The 25,837-nt window shown below is 50.6% G+C and overlaps 2 protein-coding genes across 15 annotated transcripts in view; one reads left to right on the forward strand and one right to left on the reverse strand.

The window, feature by feature from the left end:
* Window positions 1-15,339, forward strand: part of Gmpr (guanosine monophosphate reductase) — a 39,771-nt gene extending 24,432 nt beyond the window's left edge. Inside the window, exons 6-10 of one of the 2 annotated variants that reach the window (XM_046453387.2) lie at window positions 989-1,095; window positions 8,744-8,786; window positions 11,915-12,074; window positions 12,196-12,274; window positions 14,869-15,005. In XM_046453387.2, the coding sequence (XP_046309343.1) occupies window positions 989-1,095; window positions 8,744-8,786; window positions 11,915-12,074; window positions 12,196-12,247 (362 nt within the window). In that variant the 3' untranslated portion in view covers window positions 12,248-12,274; window positions 14,869-15,005. Of the gene's footprint in view, window positions 1-988; window positions 1,096-8,743; window positions 8,787-11,914; window positions 12,075-12,195; window positions 12,275-14,868 lie in introns of both variants that reach the window. The other variant, XM_046453386.2, reaches the window with a different exon arrangement.
* Window positions 15,340-17,901: 2,562 nt separating this feature from the next.
* Atxn1 (ataxin 1) overlaps window positions 17,902-25,837 on the reverse strand; it is a 387,579-nt gene continuing 379,643 nt past the window's right edge. For all 13 annotated transcript variants that reach the window (XM_046453385.2, XM_046453378.2, XM_046453377.2 and 10 more), the window contains one exon: window positions 17,902-25,684. In XM_046453385.2, the coding sequence (XP_046309341.1) occupies window positions 25,154-25,684 (531 nt within the window). In that variant the 3' untranslated portion in view covers window positions 17,902-25,153. The remainder of the gene's footprint in view (window positions 25,685-25,837) is intronic.

Here is a 25,837-nt window from a genome sequence, read left to right on the forward strand (position 1 = left end):
GCTTGCCTGGAGAGGGGGTGGTGCGGAGGGGGCTGTATAGAGAACAGCGTGTACAGAGAATCCCTAAGGGGGGGAGAAACTTGCCCCCTCCGTCAGAGGGACTGAGTCTGGGGTAAGTAGCAGCTAGAGATGAGGTGAGCCAGGAGGGTCGCAGGTGGATCTTGATCTAGCTGATCTGGGTACAGCGTGAAGGGGTGCTCACTTGTTGGGAGGGACATAGGGAAAGGACACCTGTTTCCCAGACCTGACAGAGATCACAGCCTGGACGGGGCTTGATGGTAGGAGAGGTCGGGGAGGAAGGTGGGCAGCAGAGCTGATGTAGGCACCAGACGGAAGCTGACTTAGGGTGGAGGCTGGTTGGGGACTCGGGGCAGTGCAGCTCAGGTGGGAGGTGGACGGCGAGATGGCAAGGGGTCTCATGGAGGCAGAGCTGAGGAGGAGTGAGGGGTACCACTGTCCTGGCCCCCCTTCCTCAGGGGTCCCCTGCAGGTCAGATCCAGGCCAAGCCGTTTTTAACTTGTGCCATCTGACCCAGGTCCCAACCTGCAAGGCGTGTGCTTTTATGTTTCTGTCACAGGTGCGCAGGGACTTTTGAGGCTTGGGGAGGTTAGGAGGTTGACAGAGGTTTGGGGTTCAGGGTGCAGAGGCTGTGGGAGGACTCTGGGAAGTCCTTTGAGACAGGAAGGGGTAGGAGGGGGAGTGGGCTGGGGGAGGTTGGTGCTCAGCCACACGGGAGATCGAGGGGAGGGCGACATCCTGGACATCGGTGGTGACAGTGACAAGGGCCACAGGGCCTGCATGGGCAGGTGGGGTGGTGCATGGCCACCTCTGTTGCACTGGTCAGTCAGCCCGTCCCTCCCAAGCATGCACCCCCTGCAGAGGAGAGTCCACCGGTCACTGGGGCAGGGCAGCGGGAAGGTGAGGGGCCGCGTTTCGCTCATGTGCTCTCACGTGTAACGTCTCCTTGGGGTCCCCCCTTCCTCGGCAGGTTCCGTGTGCACCACCCGCACCAAGACCGGGGTGGGCTACCCACAGCTGAGTGCAGTGATCGAGTGTGCGGACTCCGCCCACGGCCTCAAGGGGCACATCATCTCTGTGAGTCTCTGGCGAGGCTGGGGTTGGGGCTGAAGCATGTTGGGACTGCAGGGAGGACCCTGACCCTGACCCTGAGGGAGCTGGCTGCCTTACGGGCCCTGTGGTTACATGAGTGACGTTCAGCAGAGACAGACCTGGCTGCCCGCGTATTCTGCAGTGGCCACCAGCCTGCAGTCACTAAGGAGGTGGCGGGGGGGGGGGGTGGGGGGTGAGATGGGGATCTGCAGGCAGCCTGGAGGACGCAGGGGCGTGTGGTCCTTTGCTAGGGACGTTTTTTAACAAAGTGTCACAGACTCAAACAATGACATTGCATGTCTCCCAGTTCTAGAGGCCAGAAGTTCCCCAGATCAAGGTGTGGACTGAGCACTCAAAGCTCGGTCCTCATCCCGGATGCCCATTTAATAATGAGGATGCAGTTTTGAGGAAGAGGAAAAAGAAGATTTGTTGCTTTGCAGCAAAGGAGAACCACAGGGTTCTGCTGTCCCAGAGGCTGTGCTTCTGCCCATCAGGGAGAACAGAGGGGCTGGGGATTGAACCCAGGGCCACTCGACCACTGAGCCACCTCCTCAGCCCTGTTTTGTATTTTATTTAGAGACAGGGTCTCACTGAGTTGCTTAGGGCCTGCTTTTGCTGAGGTTGGCTTTGAACTCAGGATCCTCCTGCCTCAGACTCCCGAGCTGCTGGGATTCCAGGTGTGCACCTCTCTGAGTGATTCATACCAGCTGTTCCCTGGTTGTGATTCACTTGTTAATTTGATCTTCTGGTGCCACCCCTGAAGTCTGCCTTACTGGATTCCTGTGGTGGCGGGTGCTCCAAGAGGATGGCTCTGCCTAGGTTGGGAATAAGATAATCCTGTTCTGCCCCCAGGTTAGGGAGGGGGGATAGAAAGCAGAAAAATGGGCCTGAGTGCAGAGCAGCAGGGCCGTATTCAAGGCGCCAGGTGGACCACTGTTGACTGTCACTCCACGTCCTTGGCTATCCTTGGCTTCTGGCAGCCCAGCTCCGGTGTCCATGTGGTCTTTTCCCTGGGTGCCTCTGCCCATTCCTCCTTCTTATCAGGAGACTGATCCTTTTGGCCTAGGGACCACCCTGCTCCAAGATGACCTTGACTTCACTAACTGCTCTTCAGTGACCCGGTTCCCAAATAAGGTCACATTCTAGGGGTTAGGATGGCAACGTGACTCTTGAAGGGGACGCAGTTTGACTCCCAACAGGCTACAGCATGCATGGTGTGGGCTTCCGAGAGTGCGTGGTAGGAAGTGCCGAGGGCAGGCTTCAGATGAAGGGGAGGGGAGGGCACTGAAGAGTGTAGGGACTGACTGAAAGACCTCAAAGTCACTCCATCAGAGGAGGGAGCTGGAAGTGGGCAGGACAGGGGGGCAGGAGATGAGCCTCAGGGCCGCTGTGAATGCTGTGGCCTGTTAAGGATTGGGACTTCTCCCAAGGGCGCTGGGGAGCTATTGAAGAGGTCTGAACAGGAGAGTGCCCAGTGGATCCATGTGTCTTGCAGAAACATCCAACGGGTTGCCTGGGAAGGATGGGAAAGGAACAAGCCAAGAAGAAGGGACAGTGTGCTTCAGGCAGGATTTGATGTGCCTTCCACTAGGGTAGTAGTGGGGCTTGGGAGCCCTCCGCAGAACCAAGGGATGTTCAGGGGAGAATTAAATAAGCCTTGGCAATGGAGCAGCCGCTTGGCAGCTGGTAGAGGAGGGGCCAGCTGCTCCTTGGGATAAGTACTGACGATTACACACACCTGAGTACTCAAGGGAAGTGGTTGGGGTTGGTCTAGGGTTCACTTTGGAATGTAGGTTTCAAAGTGCTCAAGGGGCGTCAGGGAGGAGATCCATTAAGGGTTGGGTTCATGGTTGGAGACCCCATCTCAGCTGATCAGAGCCAATAGCTCCTACATCGCGGGAGCCCCGGGAGTGGAAGCATGTGGGAGTGAGAGGTGAAGCCCAAGCTTGCCCTCAGGAGCCTGGGAAGGGACTGAGGAGCAGACCCAGACCAGTGAGGCTGGACCACAGAGCCCTGGGGAGGGTGCCTCCGCAGGATGCTGCCAGTGGCCCCCCTGGGACAGGCGAGAGCAGACTTCAGTGCACATGTGGGAAGGAGGGAGTTGGGGACAGGCAGGCAGTATTCCATCAGAAGCTTCTGGAGGGATGGTGCCCCTAAAGGTGGCTAAGGAATAAGTGTGATTTACAGCCTGCCTTTGACTCTCGGGTACCTCGTCCACCTTCACAAGTGACGACCATTCAGCCCCCTGCAGGTAGTTTTGTGAGATGAGATGCTCGGAGCAGGCCAGGGTGTGAGGTCTGGTGGGTGCCGACAGAGCTGTGGCTTTCACTCTTCGGGTGTTTGGCGTGTACTCAGGTGTGCGTGATCGTCTCTTGCTGTCTGTGGGGATTGGTCTCACCCCTGTGGAAGCCACAGCCCATGGATGCCCAAGTCCCTGTGTCGAATTGTGTAGTATTTGCATATAACCTTCACACACCCCACCATAGGCTATCAACCACCTCTGGATGACTGTAGTACCTGGTACAGGTAAATACAATATGAATAGTTGTATTGTTTATGAACTAATGCCAAAAAAAAATCTGCACAGTCAGTACAGATGCAGTTTTTAAAAAATATTTTTCATCTGGGTTTGGTGAAATCCAACAGTATGGAACTCACAGATATGGAAGGCAGGCTGTATATGTTATGTGCCTGTGCATACACATACATATCTTATAGATTGGAAGTGTGGTCTGTTTTTGGTGTTTCTATTACAGTGCTGACTTATGTCGAGTAAATTAAACCTTCAGACCTTTCACTTCTACTGTTGCAAGGCCAACCTCCCACATTAAATCATGGATAAGTGATTTTTTTCTTTTATTATTTATTTTAAAGTAGAATGCATTTTTGACATATAGTACACAAACGGAGTACAACTTCTTATTCCTCTGGCTATACATGGTTCAGAGTTACTCCAGTAGTGTAATCATACATGTATGTAGGGTAATAATAATGTCTGTCTCTTTCTACTGTCTTTCCCATCCCCAGAACCCCACCCCCCCTCACTCCCCTCTACACAAACCAAAGTTCCTTCATTCTTTCCTTATCCTCTCACCCCACTATGGATCAGCATCCACTTATCAGAGAAAAAATTCAGTTTTTGTTTTTTTGAGGATTGGCTTATTTCACTTTGCATGATATTCTCTAGTCCCATCAATTTACCTGCAAATGCCATAATTTCATTCTTCTTTAAGGCTAACTAATACTCCATTGTGTATATGCACCACAGTTTCTTTGTCCATTCATCTGTTGAAGGGCACCTAGGTTGGTTCCACAGTTTAACTATTGTGACTTGAGCTGCTATGAACATTGATGTGGCTGCATTACTATAGTATGCTGATTTTAGGTCCTTTGACTGTAGACGGAGGAGTGGGATAGCTGGGTCAAATGGTGGATCCATTCCAAGTTTTCTGAGGTATCTCCAAACTGCTTTCCATAGTGGTTGCCCCAATTTGCAGTCCCATGATAGGTGATTTTTTAAAAATGAGAAATTATGTGGTCATCTCTGTGGAAGGCTACCTCATTGATTTTGTCTTAGTCTCAGTGCTTGCTGAGGTCTAGGTCTGGCTTTTCATCCTGGTCTCAAGGTGGTATTACTCTGTCAGAACCCCTCTGTGCTTGGGTCTCATTTGAGACTTATCACAGCTCATGAACCCTGCCGGCCCCGCCTCATACCACGTGACTCTCAGCTAAGATGCACGCTAGGCTCCAGGCCCTGGGCTCTCAGTGTAGTGTGGGTTGCCTGGGCTCCTTCTACTTCCTCATCCAGTTTCTTCATCTCTCCACCCATTCATCCAGTGAGTATTTATTGAGCACCTACTGGGTGCTAGAAACTGGAATAAATGACCAACATTTTATTGGTGAATACAGAGTTCTAAGGCTTTCCACTCATATTTTTCCCCAGGGAAGATATAGAACTCATTTATTGAACATCTGGTGTGGAAAAGATTGATGTAGACCCCAAGTCTATATCTGCTGAGTCAGGGCACTTGTCATGGAAGCCACCAAGCAGCACTCCCATGCTCCAGTCTGCCAGTGGGTCTCAGATGCTTGCTTCAGTGTCATCTGGGGCTGGCTGCATGAAGACCACCAGAGAACTTTTATAAGGACGTCGCTGGACCCCATCCCAGAGAATTAGGCTCTTTAGTCTTGGACCCCAGAGCCTCATGTGTTGTGAGTTGCAAGTCCCTATTATGTAATCATGCTCACCTTCAAGAGTCTTAATCAGAACCTGGGCCCCATGTCATGTATTCCTCGAATGACCACCATTTCCAAGAGTGGAAGTCCAGTGGATGAAGTCTGACGCTGAGCTTCTTCTGAGACACCACGATTAATGTCTTTCCGGAAACTTCAGACTTGCTCAGTTCACAGGACAGCTTGAGCAGGTTGGGGTGGGGAGTCCTGCAGGCTCTGTGGGTACCCCAGCCGACTCCCGTGGAAATCACTTGAGCTTCTCTGCACAGCATGACCTAGTGGGTAACTTGCTTCAGTTCTGAGTGTGATGCCCAGACCAGCAGCGTTGGCATCAACTAACGGCTCGTCAGATTTCTTGGGTCCCCCTCTAGGCCTGACCTACTGAGTCAGGCAGTGAGGCCCAAGCATCTGTGTGAACAAGCCCTCTGGGTCATTCTGGTGTGTCCTGAGGTTTGGCTTACTTAGGGGAAACTCGGCCTTGCTGGCCGGATTCTAGGGCCAGCTTTCATGTGCTGATGTCAGTAGGGGGCGCTGATGGCCCAGGCCTGCGGGCCTCCTGCAGTGGGAAGGTGACCCTTAGGAGCCTACCTGAGTGCTTCCAAGGTATTCATTTTTCCAGAATTGGTGGGAGAGTTCCTCGATGGGGTTAGGAGTGCAGTTTGTAGCCAGAAGACCAGGAGTGGACCCGGCACTGGCTCCCAGTTGCCACCAGCTGCACACAACCAGGCTCACAGCAGCTGCTGCTCCCACCTGCCTGCTATCACGCAGCCTCGCAGGATGGCTTCTCCCATTTGCCAAGAGTCTGGAACCTGCAGCGAACCCAGCAGATGTTTGGATCCTGTCACTGTGTCCAGTGTCCTTCCAGCTGTCTCCTTTCGCACATTCATTGCTGAATGAGCACATCTGTGCTGTTGCAGTTCCCAGGAAGCCCCACCAGAGGGGGCCAACAGGTGGGGCTGGAGCTGGGTTTCTATTTACTATGGCCCGCGTAGGCTTCAGGGGCCAGAGTGTGGGAAAATTCAAGACGCGCCCATGCAGGCAAAGATTCAGGAATGAACAGTTCATCTCTTCTTGTCACACTGTGATTTAGAAAGACCTACTCAACGTCATTAAATCCTTTTTTAAGGCCTTGAAAAGTCCCCCCCAACGTGCTCAATCTAGGAAAAGCTAGAAATGTAAATAAACGTTAAAAAATAAGGATCAGAACCCCCCCCCCCCCCCCCAAAAAAAAATATATCAGAAATGCGGTCATAAGACAGCTGCTGGTTCTAATCTTATGTTTCCATTTTTATAGCTATGTGGCCTTAGGAAAGTCACTCAGTCTTTCTGAGTCTCAGATTTGCCCTCACTTAGAAAATGCAGACTTCAGTTTCTGGGGATTGAACCCAGAAGTGCTGAGCCACTGAGCCCCAGCCCCAGCCCCAGCCCCAGCCCGTCCTTCCGTCCTTCTGTTTTTTATATATATATATATTTTGTGACAGAGTCTCACTAAGTTGCTTTAGAGCCTTGCTCAGTTGCTGAGTCTGGTCTTGAATTTGCAATCTTCCTGCCTCAGCCTCCCCAGCTGCTAGGATTATAGACATGCTCCGCCATACCCAGCTTGCTCCCCCTTTTTAAAAACTCTCCAGCAGTCGCACCTCTGTGAAGGTAAATGTGTGTCTTAGATTTCAGAGGGTGCCCTGCTGCCCCATTCCCTGGGAACATGAAAGGATGCTTTGCTTGGCAGAGGGGCACAGGCTGCTTTGTCTTAAGGCTTCATGTCGAGATGGATTGCATGTGATTAACTGCAGACTGGCTCATTTGGGGGCATCTTATAGATGCATACACATAATGGGGGCAGGTGACGCCATAACCGGTTTCCTCTCTGCGGCACAGTATGCAGCCAAGTTGACTGTAGTCTTCTTGGCTCATCCTGGGGAGAGGGGCTGGTTTTTATGCTCCCAGTAATGCGGGACATCTGCATCAGGCCTCATCACTGACCACAGCTGGGGGTTTTCAGGAGCCCCAAGAGATACCCTGTTTCCGAGTCAGAATTTCCAAGACCTGTTCTAATGGGAGCATGAGTTTATTTTGTTCATTTGAGGCTGTGGTTTGAAACCCGGTGGTGCAGAGCTGGTTTTGAGAAAGCTCTAGAAAGTGAACTGACGGATGAATGGCAGGCAGGTTAAGGTTGTACCTGTGGCCCTGGAAGCGGTGACAGGTGTCTGGAACCACAGCCCCTGCCTCCCAGGGAGGGCTGGGGCCGGACACCTTGAGTGCAGAGACTGCCTCTGAACTGGTGGTGCCTCTGTGCCCTGTGGCCCTCTGGGGTCAGGGAGGCTACACAGGGAAAAGAGTTGAGGGAAGAGTTGGTGGCACCCTCACACCTCCCTCCCATCAGGTCAGGACTGTGGGGCAGTGACACATGGAGTCGCACTCCAGCTCTCTGAGTGGCAGGCCTAATAAGCCATAGCAGAGCCAGAGTCCCCGAGGCCTGTGTCCTCAGATCCAGATGCTCCTTGCAAAGTGGTCCATCCCAGTTCTTCATTGATCCTGGTGCCACACTCCTGCAGATTGTCACCCAGGGCAGCACCAAGTGGCCTGTGCTCTGTGTTCTTGGGAACAGGTGGCCCCTCAGGGGCCTCGGTGTTTCTCCTAGCCCGCCCTGACTTTGGACTGTGTCACTGGTGTGCTGTTTCTCCCCTCCTGCCTGGCTGGCTGCCACTCCAGGGTACTGCTGTCCCCTTCTCCTCCCCAGACTCACCCAGGCCACACCGGGAGGAGCAGGCAGCAGCCTGGGCCTTTGGGGTCTTCTTTGTTTGTAAGGAAACACAGTGAGCTCTGCTGCATGCTGGGGATTTTGTACCATGTGGTTGGGCTGGAGACAACCCCCAGAGCCCAAGGTAACCGTGTCCCTCTGGGACTAACCAGCCCCACACCTGTGCTCTGTTCGGGCAGAGTGGGTGTGGAGAGTGGATGTTGAATTTTCAGGTAACTGGGATTGGTACCGGAAGGACATGAGAGGCATGAGGTGGCTGCCGAGATAAAGGAACGAACTCCATGTTCTTTCCATAGCTCTTAAAATAATGCAGTCCTTGAACTAAGTAAATCTCGCCTCACACCAGGCACGGAGAGAACAGTGGCTCCCGACGGACAGTGATGGGGGCTGAAGGGGTGGCTGGGGTGCTACCTAAAGGGCTAGCCAGGGGCACCTGAGCCTGGGGGGGGAACGCATGGGTATTTGGCAGCTGGGGGAACGGGAGATGTGATGTTTTGGGGAGTCAGCTAGGCCAGAAAGCAACAGTTTGAGTTGTTGGTCCAGGTGCCTGGCTGAGCCCGGGGGTGTGAGCTCCTCATCATCCCGGGGAGGGGCCAGCTCCCACTGATACTCATGTCCTCTCCTGTTCTTTCCTCTGTGAAGGACGGAGGCTGCACCTGTCCAGGAGACGTCGCCAAAGCCTTTGGTAAGGATGGCCTGGTGGGGAGGAGGGAGGTGCTCCGTGCGGCAGGGGGGAACTGGGATGAGGAGGCCGAGGGGAAGTTCTGTGCCTGCCAGTGTTTCCACTCCCTGCGTTCCTTTCCCAGTTGGCCTAAGTCCTGGCCCGGGTCTGGTTCTGGTCTGTGGCAGAGGAAGCCAGGTGCTCAGGAAATGCATCTAGCAGTGACGTTCTGCAAGCCAGGAGTGAGTGACGCCTTGGGCTCTTGATTGAGAATACTCTGGGAACCTGGGCTCTTTTTCTTTTCTGTGGCGCTGAGGATGGAACCCACGTCAGGCACGCACTCTACCACTGACCACACTCCAAGCCCCAGGCGTGCTCTCTTCACTCCACCTGAATTCCCTGGGAAGGGACAGTCCCAAGTGCACCTTCTCCCTGGAGGCCAAAGCGTCTGCTCCCCGCTAGGGGGCAGCAGTGTCCATTGCAATTGAAGGGATGATGCTGCAGGGCTCTGGCTGTGTCCTGGGTTTTTCCTGAGAAAGCTCTAAGAGGTTGAGCACCCTGAAAGGCAGTGAAACAGGGCCGCGGAGCCCTGTGCTGATGCTGACTACTTAATCTGTGCCAAATGCATTCAGAAGTCAGAGCTGACTGCACAGAGGGGTGGCTCCAACTCAAGTGGGAGCTGTGGGTACCAGCAGGAGGCAGAAGCAGGGCTCCCACACGGCCACTCCTTTCTGATGACAGCCCCCCCAAAATATATGTGTGTGTGTGTGTGTGTGTGTAAATCAGGAAAGGTCTTAGGAATTTGTTTTTTGGGCTACCTGGGATTGAACCCAGGATGTTTAACCACTGAGCCACATCTCCAACCTTTTTTAGAGACGGAGTCTGAGTTGTTCAGGGCCTCACTGAGTTGCTGAGGCTGGGTTGAACTTGCAGTCCTCCTGCTTCCGCCTCCCAAGCAGCTGGGATTACAGGTGTGCACCACGGCACCTGGCTCTGTTTTGTTTTTTAAACAAAAACCCTACTAGCTTGTGACAACAAAGCAGGGTTTGTGGTCTTCATAGCAATTTTGTAGCAACCCAAAGAATGTCACAAAAGTAGAACTTAGTCCCTTTCTCATCACAGCTCTCAGCTGCAGGAGGACTATATAGAGCCCCGAGGTGAATGACCAGGGCAGGGCAGACTGGGCCCTTCACCGACTATGGCCCTCGGGCCTTGCTGTAAGGATCACCAGCCAAGGACATTCTTAGTACCGATGGGCGTTCCATCTCGGGCTCCCTTCGCAGCCCGCCATGTGCTCTCTGCAGAGCCCGAGCTGCACAGACCTCGAGGTGACTGTTGGTCACAAAGGTGCCTTGTAGATACCAGCCCCAGCCCTTCGCCTCGCCCTCTGCTCAGTTCCTTCCCATGTCTTTCCCTCCCCCTTCCTTCCAGGAGCGTGGCTGCCTGTGCAGAAACTGTGTAGCCCGTGGAACTCCAGGGCCTCGCTGGGAACATGCTGGGTGGGAAAAGCTATCAGGGTTTAGAAAATAACTGGGGCCTGCTTCGAGCAGGGCTTCAAGTGGGTCTGCTGTGTTCCTTCTGTAGACTCCTGGGGTGAAGCCATCACGAGGTCTGGCCATACCCGTTACCCTCTGTCCTGTTGAAATCCTGGCAGGACTGGGGAGCCGGCCTTGGGGTTGGGGCCCTGGGGAGATCTGCACAACCACCTGCTGTGTAGACCATGTGTGTCTTGCTGGCTGAGTGCCAGGCCTAGGGCCAGCCCTGAGAGCAGGCCATTCTGTAATAATGCCAAGTGGGACTGAAACCATGCACCCTCCAGGGTCCTCTTAAATGACTCGATGGAAGATGGCAGGGCCACTTTTCAGGCTTTCTTTCTTTTCTCCTGCTGAGGGTTTTGCTTCCTTCTTATTTAATACATCTGTACCCTGCTGTTGTCTTGTCCTGTTCTCAATGCGAACCTCAGTAGGACTTACTCCCAGGAGAAGTTGTACAGTTTAATATTTTAGTCCATTTCCTGTTACTGTAACAAAATACCCAAGGCTGAGTAGTTTATAAGGATAGGAGTTTATTTGGCTCATGGTTCCGGAGGCCTGGATGTCCAAGAATGTGCTTCTTGCTTTACAGGGAGCACCTTCTTGGTAATAGCAAGGGGCATCACATGGTGAGAGCAAGTAAGCTGCTAGCTCAGGCCTCTCTTCTTGTAAAGCCATAGATATCATAAAGGGGACCCACCCTCATGACCTCATGTAATCCTAATGCCCTCCCTAAAGGTCCCACCTCTGAATACCTCAACAGATGAAATTGGAGCTTGTTGCCGACACATGAACTTTCGGGGGACACTGTCAAGCCCTGGCACTGAACATTTAATGAAGGGTCCTTTGCATAGTCACCCAGGAACAGGATGAGGAATGGAACTATTTTTATATCTTCCATGTGGTTCATTCTAACTTGTATTTTCTTGATAGCTAGTCATTTTGTGTCTCCCCTGTGCCACACACTGGGGTAAACAGAGCCAACCTCAATAGCTCTGTCTCCTCTGTGGCTGCCCCGGAAATTTCATGTCATTTGGTGACGCATGTGTCATATTATCAACTCGAAGGCTAATGCTCATCCAATAGAGGGACAGGTAGAGTTTTATGGACTCATGCAGGGGGTTTCTCTCCTCTATGCCCAGTCTTCAGTGGAGGGGTACAATCTGCTTTGAGGGCCGCTCCCCATCTCTAAGCACAGAAAACTTCAGGACACCAGGTGCCTGTTGGGGTCATTGTAGAGGAGTTACCTTATTGAGATTAGATGACATGCTTTCTAAGATGGTGCATGATTCTTGATGTCTATTTGCATCTAACAGAACACCTTCTCTGTTTGGAAGGTGTCAGTCATTAATAACCATCAGTCATGTTCCAGTACATTGGCTACAAACCTTCTGCAGGCTCTGTTTGTTTCTCCCAGTGTCTGTGCCCCTGCAGGGCAGCAGGGGAGGTGGGGAGAAGGTGCACTGGGGAGGAACTTGGACCGTTCTAGAGTCAGGGCTGGGGCCGTAGCTCAGTGGCAGAGCGCTTGGTGAGCATGTGGCCAGTGCTAGGGGGCAGCCGGCTCTTTGCAGAGTTCACCCTCTCTGACCCCCCCCGCTTCTTCCCCACCTCTGCGTGTAGGAGCTGGAGCAGATTTTGTCATGCTGGGAGGGATGTTCTCTGGCCACACCGAGTGTGCAGGGGAAGTGATAGAGAGGAACGGGCAGAAACTCAAGCTCTTCTACGGGATGAGTTCCGAGACGGCCATGAAGAAGCACGCTGGGGGTGTCGCCGAATACAGGTGGGTCCAGCCCTGGCGCCTCTGGCCAGGCCTCCTGCCTCGCCTCCTGGCCAGCAGATCTGTGTGGGGGGACTCTGGGCAGGGCCTAGAAGGCACCTCTGGCATTTTTTTTTTTTTACAGAGCCCCAACTCCTATCCAGCTGGCATTTGCAGTGCAGAACAGAAGCACCTGAGGCCAGGCTGGATTTTGGGGGGCAAGGGTGAGCAAGGAGCAGCCTGGAGGGGAGGCTGCCTTGGCTTTCCAACAGTGCCTTCACTGTGCTGCTCGCGGCCATCGCTGCCGAGACCGGTTGAGGCTGCAGGAATGGGGCTGGCAGATCTCTGGCTGCCGGGGAGACGGGTGGGGGCCAGGCCGCACCTGAAGAATGCCACCACACTCAGCAGCTCTTGGGCGGGCACAGGCCCTTTGGCTGTGTCACCAGGCAGCCAGCTTGCTCTTGTCTGCTGATATTTTTAAACCCAGGACCCCCAAGGCCCCCTGGCCTTTCATCTCGCTTCCTTCTTAACTGTGCGTTAAGACCCCAACTGCCCAATAAACTGCCTCACCCTCCCACCTGACCCAGCCAGAGCCAGTGACAAGTGATGGGCCAGTGGTCTCGAGGCCTGGGGAGGCATCAGCTGTGAACAGGCGGACGGCCTTTCTCCAGGAAGCCCAGGCTTCGTTCCCTGCGGCCCATGTGGTGGGCAGGAGATTCAGATGCGTCCTGTAAGGTTCTGCCCAACTAGAGGTGGAACTGAAGAACTCCTCCAGGTTCTGGGGCCTGTTCTACCAGAGTTCTGTTCTTTGTAGGGTTCTGGTGGACTGACTTCAATCTCCTCCTCCCAAGCATTTTCCTCTTACGGGGCTGGGGACTCTATTAGTAGGGGAAGGCAGGTGGGCCAAGAGGAGGAACGGGGGCACCCTCCTTCCGGGGTGGCCTCTGGGGGCCCCTAGCTTCTCATGGGAGCTGGGGGAGGAGGTTGCACAGTTGGGTCTCTGTATGAACCTGGCCCTACAGCCAAGAAGCTTACTGCTCAACCAGCAGCTGTGGCCACCAGCCTAGGCCTGTGCGGTGTCTGCCCTTTGCCCACATGAAGTGCAGCCGTGTGGCTGAGCAGTTGCAGCTGTTTTGGGGCCCCAGACACGCCATACGCCGTGGATAGGGAAGGCTAGCATTGGCTATGTGCAAGCCCAGGAGCCAGGAGAAAAACCTCTGCTTGGAATTTCAGCAGGGAGCACACATCACAGAAACACCAGGAAGAAGAGTGAAATCTTTGACAAGAAAGAAGGTGCTGAAGGAATTAAATCTTACCCCACAGGAAGCCTGAGTTCTGTAGTTGAACCTGCCTCCGTCCCTTTGCAGTCTGGTGACCACAATCTTGTCACGGAGTGATTCTGACTTTGATGTCGTATTTGATTATAGCACTGCTGTTAATGGACGCTTTGCTGTTCTTTCCCAGTTATTAACCATCCCATCCTCACACTGTCCCCAGGAGGCAGGGCACCTTCATTTTATAGATGAGCAGACCCCAGCATCAACCATGAATGACTTGTAAAATGTGACATTACCAGTTAGTATAGAGGCAGGAACGAGAATCTGAATAATTTCCAGCCAATTCTGAAAGGTCCGGGAAGTGTCTGAAGACAGGGGCAATCACTGCAGGGACGTGATTGCTGAGACCTGAACCACCCTCCTAGATCACGTGGGCTATCAGACTGGAGCTGTGGCATGGGTGACTCTGGTTTCCTGGTTTGGTGACCTAGGCCAGTCCCTAGGCCCGCCCTTCATCCAGCCCATGGTTTCGGTAGCTGGGTGTCACCCCAGGAGAGTCTGGCACGTTCGGCCAATAATCAAATATCCTTTGGAAATTCTGCATAACAAGTTTCTGATCAAGACATGCTGTTTCTCCAGGGAGAATATTTCTTCCATAATAACCACCATGGAAAGTTCTAGAATGCAGGTTAGAATCTGCCTGGCCTCAGAGGAGGGCCAGAGAAGGAGTGAGACTTCCTTCTCAAGATGCCCCTGCAAGTGTGGTGGACTGTTGTCACCATTCTGCCTTGTGAAATCAAGCTGAGTTAGGTGGTGACCTCAGGAAGGCAGGGACAAGGGTTCTGGGACAGTTAGGTGTTGCTCACTGCTGGTGCCACTTGCCAGACTTGCTTCTGAATACTCCTCTGAAAACGTCAGCTGTGGGGGCCAAAGCTCTGAAGCCACCTCACTAGGCTGGTTCTTAGCTGGGACCCGCCGTGCCCTGGCAGTAGGTGTGCTGACTTGTAAGAGCACAGGAAGCTGAGCTGGTGGCTGGCTGCCCTGGAGACGGGCTGTCAGGCTGGGCTCTGGCATGGGTGGGGCTTTCCATGTGACCTAGGAGGGCCTGCCTTGTCCGTCTCCATCTCCTCTTCCTGGCTGTCCAACCATAGAGTTGGTGCTTGGTAGAGCAAAGCCCTGGGTTGGTGCAGGAGGCTGTTCCAAGAGGTAACCCGCCAGGTCTTTCCCCCGTGGGCATGTGGGCACTTGGTCATTTGGAAGCTGGTGCATATGGAGAGGTGGTGTTGGTTTCTGTGGGGCAGAGTGCAGGCTGCTGAGAACATCGCCAAGTGGAACCGGGGAGTCTGCAGTGCCAAGTGATGTCAACCAAGACTTCTTCCTGGTGCCCTTGTGGGGGAGGGCTGCATCCCCCTGGCAGTGCCGTCCTGGTCTGCTTGGCAGTGATGCAGTGGGGGGGGGGGGAGGGCTGCTGAAAGTGCTGCAGCTGGGAACAGTTCTGCATGGGCTCTCCAGGAAAAAGAAACGTCTCCTTTCTCTTCCAGAGCCTCTGAAGGCAAGACGGTGGAAGTGCCTTACAAAGGGGGTGTGGAAAACACTATTCTGGATATTCTTGGGGGACTGAGGTCGACCTGCACCTACGTGGGGGCCGCCAAACTCAAAGAGCTCAGCAGGAGAGCGACGTTCATCCGGGTGACCCAACAGCACAACACCGTGTTCGGTTAATGCAGAGATGGAGTGACATCCCACTGGAAAGGAAGCCCCCGTGCCACCTGCTTCTCCCACCTCTCCCGGCTTCTGGCTGCTCCGAATGGTGGTGTGCTGCGTCCTTCCTCCCCCTCCTGCCTGGAGGCTTTGGGGCTCTCCCTCATGCCTTGGGGCCCAGAAGCAGGGCACCGCTGGGCCAGCAGTCAGATCCCAGCTGCCCAGGGCGCACAGCCTTATTGTTCAATCCAATAACTTGCACCTTTTTTGGAAAAAAAAAATCATTTTAATACAATGCTGTTGAGACTTGATTGAGTGCTGGGGTTTGCATTTGCAGGAGCCACACAGGGGTCCTTGGAGATTTGGGGGCTGCCTACCCAGCCTAGTGAGTGGCACGCTTGGCTATGCCCATACCAGTTACCTTGGGAGGGGTGGGCAGAGCAGAGCTGGAGTCAGAGTAACCAGTACCCCACTCTCCAGCTCTTGGCTGCTGGAGAAGAACATGAGGTCTGGTCCCCTGCCGGGGCTCACGGGCTTGGCGGTGTCTCGACACCTCCTTCATACTGGCCTTCCAAGGGGCATCTCTGGCTACCTGTTGGAGCTGCTGCCTGGCAGCTGGCCTGAACAGAGGTTTCTTCTTCCTTTTCTCCATCCTTTTTCCTCCCCATCTCAGTCCCAACTTGTCAGGCTGGACCTTCTCAAAGAGGTTATAAATTACTCTGCACATAACCTTTAACATCTGGTCCAGCTTCAAAGAGATTAGCGGGTGGAGTCCTGTTGGAAGAGCAACTGGCTCAGTAGCATCCTCAAAGGCATTGTTCTAAGATGAGAGACTGAGCCCTTCCCTTGCCGTAGCAATTAATACCCAATGAGGAAGGACCACGTGGTTCTGCCATAGAGGGTTTGGCTGGCTGGTGACAGTGGTCTTGTCTGGACAGAAGGGCCCAGGGGCTCCTGAGGATCGGCAGTTTATACACTCCAGGATGTGACACTTCCTTGTGTTAATGAGGCAGGAGAAGAGTTTCTTTGAAAAGGCAACCACCTCCCTGAGGTCCCTGGAGTAGAGAGGGGCACTCTGTGCTGCTGAATAAGGATGAGCCCATCAAGCGTCCCAGGCCAGCCACACTGTCACACTGGGAGAATAGAGGCCCCGTTTGTTTTTCAAGGCACGTTTCCAATACCAGAGTAACTTACCCTGTCCCCACCCTGAAGTCCACAGAGCTGCTCTTTACCTGTGGAAACACGAGGGGCTCAGTTTTGGAGAATGTTTGAGGGTCAAGAGGATGTTTCCTGTTGAGCAAAAGGTGGGGCTCGATGGCCCCCCACTCCCCCTTCCCGCCTGTCTGGGTGAAGTGTCAGCCTCCGGCTGTCCCTGTGGGAGGAGCATTTCACACTCAAGTCCGGAACTTTGTTTTAATGAGACTCTTGCAAGATAAGGGAGAGAAGTGAAGAAAAGGAAATCCAAATCCACTAAAAGTTCCTGCCATAGTACAGGGACTTCCTCTAGGACTGTGACCCTCTCCAAACTCCTGCTATTGTGACCCAGTGTCTCCTTTCTCAAGTTCGGCTCTCAGAGTACACTGGTTCCCTGGAGCGGGATGGCCCCGATCCACGCTGCTTTACCATCTTGTGGAAAGACGTGTTCTTCATCCTCACAACCAAAGGCAGGGGCTTGCAATCCAGCTTCTAGGGAAGTAAAGACAGTCATTGCAAAGGGTCATATTGAAGGAGGCACCATAAAAAGAACTGGCATCCCATCCCCCTTAGCAAGTTCATCTCTGTTCCTGGAGGAGCCCCACCACCTGAGCGCCCCAGAGACCAGGCATCAGTTAGGATGTGGATGGAGGCATAGTGTGCAGTACTGTGGCCACCTGGGGCACAGTCTGTGAGCCTGGCACTCACCTTGGGCTGGACCATGATTCAAATGGTTTCAGGGCCTGACCCACGGCAGCCCTTGAAGCTGTGCTTTGAACCCCTGGGGATATCACAGCCATCGGACTCCAGACCTCTGAGGACCCTTAGCAGCAAAGAAAAGTGAAGCAGGCAAGGTAGCGGTCAGCCAGCTCCAGCTGCCCGGACAGCGGCCCCACTGAAGGGCCGCCCGGCCTGGCCTCCGGCTCCCCCATCACCGCTTGCTCCATGCCAGTTCTTTCCCACTATGACAGTGTCAGGCCCTCGACTCAAGTCCTAAGAGGATAGCTGATGCCCCCCAGCAAACCCAGCAGAGGTGACAGAGGAAGGAGGGTCCCATTCCTCCCGGACCACACCAGGACTCCTGGGTTTCTCTCAAGTTCTCTTCTGCAACATGGAACCACAAGGCTGGACACCTGTCATAGCTGTGTCCACAGGTAGGGTGAGGACCCCTCCCCAATCCACCCCCCCCTGAAAGTCTCAGGTCCTTGAGAAACGACTTTAGGCCACATCCTCCCCAGACAACCCCGTGCAAACTTGAGACAGACATGGGGCAGCTCCTCGTACCCAGAGACCCCTCCCCACTGGGCTTCTCAGCAATCATTGTGGAGCTGCAGGAAACACAGATGATCTTTCCACCTTTAGACCACTAACTGGGCTACAGCAAAACCGCAGAGAACATATTGATTATGCCATGCGAGCCCAGGAAGCTGCCAGATGTTTACCAACAAAACCTGTGAACAACAGGATTCAGACACAAGCAGGATCTGAACCAACCAGGACATCATGAGTGGATGCCAACCTCTTATCTGAGAACCTCATCTCAAGGGCCTCCTTCCCCAAAATGAGTAGGGAAACCAAGTCTCAGGCTACTCAGCAACACCTCCCCAACTCCGCCGGTGGGGAAGTCATGGGACACTTGGTGGCAGAAGGAAGAACTACCCACAGAAGGCAAAGACTCATTTGCAATTGGCACTGTTATTTTATTAGTACGAGTATACTGAAACAATAAACTTGTACTGGTATACAGACAATTTATTTAAAACAATTTTGTTCAAATTTTGAATCAAACATTGTTTTATTATAATAATGAAATAATTTCTACCTAGAAAACCTGCAAGCACCATCAAAGAAAGGGACCATAAAATTCAATAAACAGACTCGAGTGTATCCTACAAATAGACACACCACGATTAGAAAATAGAATATGAATTCTTCCATTTTTTTAATATTTGTTTTAAAAAAGCTAGTGCAAGTACAATATTTTACACTGGAATTACAGAGAGTATGCACGCATATGGAAAAAGTTCTCCTGTCACAATAAAAGCTCTTAACTATGTATGCACTTAAAATTTTCTTTTCAGTAAGGTGCAAAACATCATTCCTTCCCTAGTTCTTCTCCATACTGGCTGGCTCTTTCTGGTCATGCCCTCGACCCAAGTTTTGGTGTCTGTTTTCCCTTGGCCTGTGGGAGGCATACAATTGGAAGTTTGGTGGGTACGAATCCAATGTTTAAACATCCAGTGGTACTAATCTCAGAGATGGCTCTGGGGTCAGCACCCCACTGGCTAGAAATGAGGACTCTGTCTTATCCAAAGGCCACCGCAAACACAGGACTCTATGAAAACCTTTCTGTTGACACTAATTGGGTTTACAGTTGAGCAGTGCAGAGTGGGAGGAAGAATCCTGGCCACAAGAGCAATATTCACACACCTGGATGCACAGGTATCAAGTTTAAGATTCACTGACTCAATAATTTACCCCACTCCTGAGCCAGAGAATAACTTAGAGAGTAGGGGGTTTGTGTGAGAACCAGAGAAAAATCTATGCACCCACCCTCTCAGGGATCTTTAAAGACAACAGCTCTAAGCCAGTGTCACCTGGACCTGGTGTTCTGGAGGACACTATGTTTGTCATCTTGCTAAGAATTACTGTAAACAACTCTTCCCACGCAGGCCTTCAGATTGGCCACGGTTAAGGAGACAGGTCACCGACCATCCAAACAGCACACAGACAGACAAACTAAAGAGAAAGAAAATGTGGGTTGGTGAAGTCTCCAATTTATCTGCAGTGGAAGACTGGAGTCCTTTCAGATAAGAAAAGTTATGGGAATTCTTAGAGACTGTTACTGTAGAGATACCACCTATTGGCCAAATGCACTTAATTTTTAATACAGCTGAACCGTTTGTAATGCAAGCCGTGGGGACATGAGAAAGGGAAGCTGTGGGTCCCTCCCACCCTGTACATGTGAATGTCAGCTGTGCAGACAGTTGCACTGAATTATCAGGGACGGGCTGGGATTCTGAAATTTAAGAACTATAGCTGGGTACATTTAATATCCCCACAGCTGTCTAGCCTGATTTGGGGACAGAAATATGAATTCTGAGAAATCCCTCTACATTTGTTTTTGGCCTCTATTAAAGAAAAATCAAAATGAAACTAAAAGTAAAATGAGGCATAAATATTAAAATTCATATTTTACCCTCCATTTAAATGTATGTGTGTGTGTGTGTAAGGGGCAAGAAGGCTAACCTTTTTATATATTTTGTCCTCAGAATGAGTCCTGTTTTATTGGTAGCTAGGATCCCTTTTAGAAACACTTCATGTTCAGGAATATATTCTTTGGGTTTATAGGAACAGGAAGTGCTGAACATGTCAAAAACATCATCTCTGAAGAAAAAGTAGTTGCAAGTGGCTTAAAAGAGTTTAGACTAAAAAGGGAGCTCTGAGAAGTACTTTCAGCCAGGAATGAACAGTATTCTCAAATAGCGGTACGCAGAGTTTCTCTCCCTCGGCCGAGGGCTATGTAACAAACACATCACAGGAAGCATAGGTGTCGTTTAAGAGCCTATGACGTAGTAATTCTTTCAGGCCACAACCATACAAATCTGATCATTTAGACATGACAAATTTCTATATACAAAAAAAAAAGTCCAAACATGTAACTTTCAACCTTTCTCCACTTTTTCTTCTCCGTTTTTACAAACAAGTATGAAACTCACTGTTTCAACAGATCACATCTTTCAAACACTGAATGAATCATCTCGACATTCATTTTTCTTTTGTGCAATTTTATTAAAAACATTACCTGTACTCCTCAAAGTGAGTGCTTAAATTTTTATTTTTCTTCAGCTTCTCAAATTAGGTGTACATTAAAGGAAAAAAAAAATTCCCACAAGGTATAGTGCTACAAGAAAAGATCCTATCAGTAAGGTAACATATTTGAAGCGAGGTCATTTATGTAAAAGAAATCTCAGCTCCGGAGTAGAGGTGTGCAAGTTGTTTGGAGTTTCCTTATGAACAGAAATACAACACTGTCCGTGGAAAAGAGAGGAAACCAACCCATCACAATACACCATACGCGTGTGCTTTATAAAAAGTATGTTCTCTGTATTTTTATTACTTGATGTGTTCTTAAATTCTCTATTTCAGAAATTCTGGGTTAAAAACACAAAATGTAGAAGCAACAGCCTCCACTCCACTTTAAAAACAACCAAAAAGTGTAATTCTCTTTCATTCACTGAAGAAACTGGATTGGGCCAGGGAGACCTCCGGCCCTGTTTTCACCTGGATTTATCGAGGGTGACTAGGAAATCGGAAATGCCAAGGGTTTCAGGAGAGACCGGGCCAGTTCGTTGAGCGGCTCGTGATTCAGGAAACAGTATCCATGACAACCAGCGCGGCTCAAGAAGCCCGGTTTTCTGTCCCCCGAGCTCTGCTTCCTCACCCATGTCTGAAATAGCATAGCATTAGTGTCTTCAAAAGCATCTCAGATTTTTTTTTTGTTTCTCTCTATGAAAGAAATAGGTTTCCTTAGTAGTCACAGATGTTAAAAGGGTATTGTCAATTGTTTCCTTAAAAAAACAAAAACAAAAAGTGAATCCAAAGCTACGACAACAAAAAATAAATTTTGGCAACTTATTTCAGTAAGGTTTCAAACTATGTGCAAAGAGTGGATTTTTATGAATACCAGGAGCCACTGTTCGTCTTGAACATGCAGCATTCTATTGCAGTCTATGCGGGATCTAAGGAGTGATCACACGATGCAGGAAACCCAAACGTTCCTGGAAGTTGCACAGCCCTACTCCAGAGCAGCAAAGTGCCGCTGCTGGACCTCAGTGTTCCACACACACCAGCCCCGTCCCTGAGTAAGAGGTGTGAAAGTTCCGCAGAGTTCCTTTAGGGGAGAGGGAGGGGGGGACCCGACACACTCACCGAACAGAAAACACACAGGGTCACAGTTCACTGAATGGGATCAGCCACCATCACTGCCACAGGGTGGGGGGGGGAATCATATCATCCCAGACCAGACCAGGTGAACCGGGGAGAACAAAAACTTGACCGACGTCAAAAACCATCCCCAAAGTCCCAATGAAATGCAGTTTGTATTTCTACTTTTTTTTAAAGGTTTGAGGTAAGTGGTGGCCGTCTCTGTATCCCTCCCTCCCCCTCTGCCCGCCATGTGGCCCAGACAAACTGAAATAATTCCCAAGTTCAACATTCTAAAGGAACAGTCATTTTTATATATTGAGAAATTCCCTATAAAGAGAGGTTCTTGTTTGTTGGTTTCTTATTAATAGTATTATTATTATTTTTTTTTCTTTTCGCCCTGACTAATTTCTTGGTGATTGTGTTCAGTTGTAAACGTAAAAGGCCTGCTGTTATTTAGTTTAAAAAAATGGAAAACGGGAAAGAAAGAGGAACGAAAGACGGCTGTTGGTAAATATTGCCAAGAGGACAGTACAGAGGCACGCGGCTGATCCTCGTACACTGACCGGCACCGAAGAGTTTCTACCCCTGTCATTGTTAGGTTTGCTACACAGAAGCGGTGACAGGCTGCTCCGGACTCGCCTGTCTGCAAACCAGAGGAGGCTCCCGTCTTCTGCGCGTTCTTCCTACTTGAAGAGGAGAGCTGCCACAAGAGCGCAGTGACCAGGTTGGCAGGTGGTCCCCTCCACAGCCACTGGCCGGCACGCTCGGATGGCATGCACGGTGCACCAAGGGCCACCACGTTTGCTGCCCACGCTCAGAGCCAGGGCTCCAGGTCTCAAGGACACAGACCCCCCAGGAGGGGCCTGCCTGTTGGCAGAAATGGCCATGGAAAATGGGTGATTCCAGCCTGCATGGCTCCAGGGTGCGTCTTGGACGTGATCTGCCTCCTTCCTCCATTCCATTCACTATTTCACGGGGTGATGGGGGGACTGAAGCTCTTCCCCCAGACCTCCTTGGCTGGCTCTCTGTGTGACATGGTGACAGACACGAGGGGCTCCTGCAGGCTCCACGCCCGCCCAAGCACTCAGCACCCACAGCAGGGGGAAGGTGGGAGGGCTCCCCGTTCTGGTTCCTTCCCTCCAGCCCTTCTCTGGCCAGAATGGGGAAGATCCACCAACCACACAGGGGAAAAAAAAGCCAAAAGGAAATGCGCTTTAACTAGAAAGCACACAGGTCAGACTCTGTTGGCACAGAAAGTATTGCACATGCTAAGAGAGCAAGAGAATGCGATGGCAACCCAGGGGAGGACCACGGAATCGCGATGGTGCTCCTATTGCTTCGAACCAAATGTGTTTTTTCCCGTTTTAGTGTTGGTTGAGTGGATGCGGTCAGTTCCATTCGCAAAGCGGGCCCGGAAGGTGGGGTGTGTTTTTCTGAGCCCACGTGAGCTGTTGTAAATAGTGGTATGAATGAGAACAAAGTCCATGGGGCAGCCCCGTGTTCCTCTCACCATTCAAGGTTAAAAAAAAAAAAAAAGAAAACCCAAACCTAATAATTGCAAGTGCCCTGAGCAGAATATATGGAAGATTAAGCAAGTTCTCTGAACAGAAACGTTTAAGAAGAACAGCACTAACTAAGCAGGAGGCCCGCGGGGAGCCCACCCAGCTTCGCTAGCATGCTGAGAGGGTAATGAAGTTCAAGACAAGTCAAGGAAGGAGTTTAGCTATTTCTAAACCTATTTAAATGTTTTTGGTACACCCCAGAAACTGGTTTATAAAAATCATTAGTCCTGCTGAGAGTTAAATGTAAATGAATACTAGACAGCTAACCTGTGGGTTGATGTTAGGATTTTTTTTTTTCTATTAAATTTGTGAAATGGAAGAAGTACTACTTTCACTGGAAAAAGAAAAATCTAATAAGTATTTGTTTAGCTGCAGCCATCCAAGTAAGAACACTGAAAAACTTCTCCCTACTTATAAAACATTTTGTTGTTGTTGTTTTGTAAAGCACGTTAGGATGCACTTGAAACCCACAAATGATGATTCAGATCTCTGGGAATGAAAGGTTTAAACTTTATGAAATACCCTTTCTGGGTTTGTACCAAACATTAAATCTTGATTTGATTTCAAATAGAAAAAAAAAGTCATTCTGAAAATAACATTAATAATAATAATAAAGTAATTTTTTTTTAAAAAAAAACTTGCTCACATATATAAATGTCTTTATGGAAAACTCTCTCAATGAATCTGAAGAAAATTCTCAGAGTTGTCCTGCTAAGACCTGGCTTTTCATGACAGATGTGGTAGAAAGACCAAAATGAATTTTTTGAAAGGAACATAAACTTATAAAATGGCCTAGAGTTTAGGCAGGTTAGAAAGTAATTTTGCTACATTTATTTATGCTCGTTCTGTCCCCCAAACCTTTCCCACAATGTTATTGGATAAAAACTGCAGGAATATCACACAAATTATAAACTCAAGATGTGCAAATCGCAAGGTTCTTTAAAAGTTCATCTTAAAAACACTGGACAAAAATGAGTATTCTTTTCTCCATCCCTTCTCTCTCTGTTTCTCTGCCAAATCTGCATATGCCTTGAATTCCTTCTCCAACATCAAAGTGGCAAGTGCCTCCTGTCAGGTAGTACTTGGTGGTCATTTATGGTCACATACTAGTTCATAATTCACATTCATCCCTTTAAACCACATTGAAACTTTCAGTATCTTGCTCGTGAGCAACTCTGCAGAGTTGAAATGCAGTTACAGTGTTGGGGGGGGGAAAAAAGAAAAGAAAGAAAGCAACTTAGTTTTTTCCTTTTTTTTTTTTCTCTTCCCAAAGAGTTTTAAGTGAGATACAGTACTCATTAAATGACAGACCAAGATGCTTGGTAGTAAAGTGTGAACAGCATTTTAAGTGCTTAGAGATAGTAATATTTGCTCATCTTCCAAATCTCATTCCTCGTACCCCACTGGAATCTGAAAAAAGTGGCACCCGGGTTGTCCATAGTGATGAACTATAAACAGTACTAGAGTTAAAAGACAAAAGATTTTGCAAACTCAACTGGGAGAGCATCGTTGCTCTCGCTGGAGGGCAGTTTGCAGCCACCTCTTGGGAGCTAAGTCAATGCAATAACCTGATTGGTTGTCCTAACACTGCTCAGAAACCAGCTCCCACCCACCCCGATGGAGCGACCTGAGCAGGGGCTTCCCTGCTCATGGTGACACCCTGGTGACATCACTGCACTTGTAAAGCAGAAATGAAATCCCACGTGTGGCAGTTGCTCTTTTAAAAACAAAATATATATATTTTTATATATATCAGTGCAGTCAGGCCCCATAGGGGGAAATATATATCTATATGATTAAAAGTTGCTTTTATTGTAAAATAGGTTGGAGAGAAAAATGTTCTTTGAAACTGTCAGCTTTCTATCTGCCATCTGATGTCTCCCTAAGATACCCTGAAGCTGGGTTCCTGATGATGATTTTGCACACAGGGAACCCCAGGAGGACACTGCTGGGGACCCCCATTCCCATGCTGACAGTGAGAGGCAGAGGGAGGCAGAGAAAAAGAGACGCCCACTCTCCACTGCCGCACCCGTGCACCCCTACAGGCGTGCACCCCCACAGGCACGCACCCTGCACCCTGGCAGGTCCCTTCCCGTGGAACTCTCTCTTGAAACGAGAGGGAATCGTGCCCATTGGATGCCTCCGTGCCGCTGGAGAAGGCGGACGCTGGTGAAGCCACATTCGTTTCCACCCAGGATGCCTGGAGCCTGGATTGTCACTGCTCTGACCCCCCCTCCACCCGCCTGCTCCCCGACAGACACTCTCAGACAAAGCAAATGCACCAGTCTCCCGTGACACACCTGCTGTAACTCTAGAATGACAAGGTTAGAACAGAAACCTAAAGTAAGAGGATAACATGTAAATACTGTGTTCTTAGCCTACAGTACAGTAATCTGGATACGGATGGTTAGGGAGAGACATTTCCTTCCCCAATCGGCCTCTACTTGCCCAGGTTAGACCGGCCCTCGATGCAGATCTTAACCTCCTGAGGGATGAGAGAGGGCTTGGGAAGAGTCAAAGGTGGCTCCTCTTCTGGCTTCTCCAGTTTGCGGGTCTCCGGAGCTGACCACCTCCTCTTCCTCGTGGCCGTGGGCTTGCTGGGTTCTATTTTGGTGAGGAAGGGCGCTGCAGGCAATCCTATTTTTTCTGGAAACTTCAGTTCACCATTCTCAGAGAGCATCTGGGCACTTCCCTGATTGATTCCATTCTCCTGCTCAGCATACCTGTGTCTACTGCCCGCCAGGCTGTCCGTCTTTGAGTGCTTCAGCAGGACGCTGGCAGGATCCACGGGCTGGCCCTTTTTAACAGAGCCGTTCTTCAGGTTCTTGAGGGTCAGCGAGATGCAGACATCCCCAACAGAGAGTTTGGAACACGGCAAATCAAAGAGCTGGCTGGTTCTCTCTGGGCAGCAGGATGACCAGCCCTGTCCAAACACAAAAAAAGGGTACTCTACCAAAACCTCAACGCTGACCTGCAGAGACAGGGAGAGACAGAGAGAGGGGAGAGGAAGGAATCATGAGAATGATTTGCCGTTTTGGTTAACACATGTGCACTCACAGGCTGAAAAGAAAAAAAAAGACTTAGTTTATAAACGATCTTCTCCCCAGAAACACACTACAAATGA

Source organism: Marmota monax, unplaced genomic scaffold (genome assembly GCF_021218885.2).
Source record: "Marmota monax isolate L192 unplaced genomic scaffold, Marmota_monax_Labrador192_F-V1.1 WCK01_AAM20220418_F8-fsc00029, whole genome shotgun sequence".
NCBI classification, from domain to species: Eukaryota; Metazoa; Chordata; class Mammalia; order Rodentia; family Sciuridae; genus Marmota; species Marmota monax.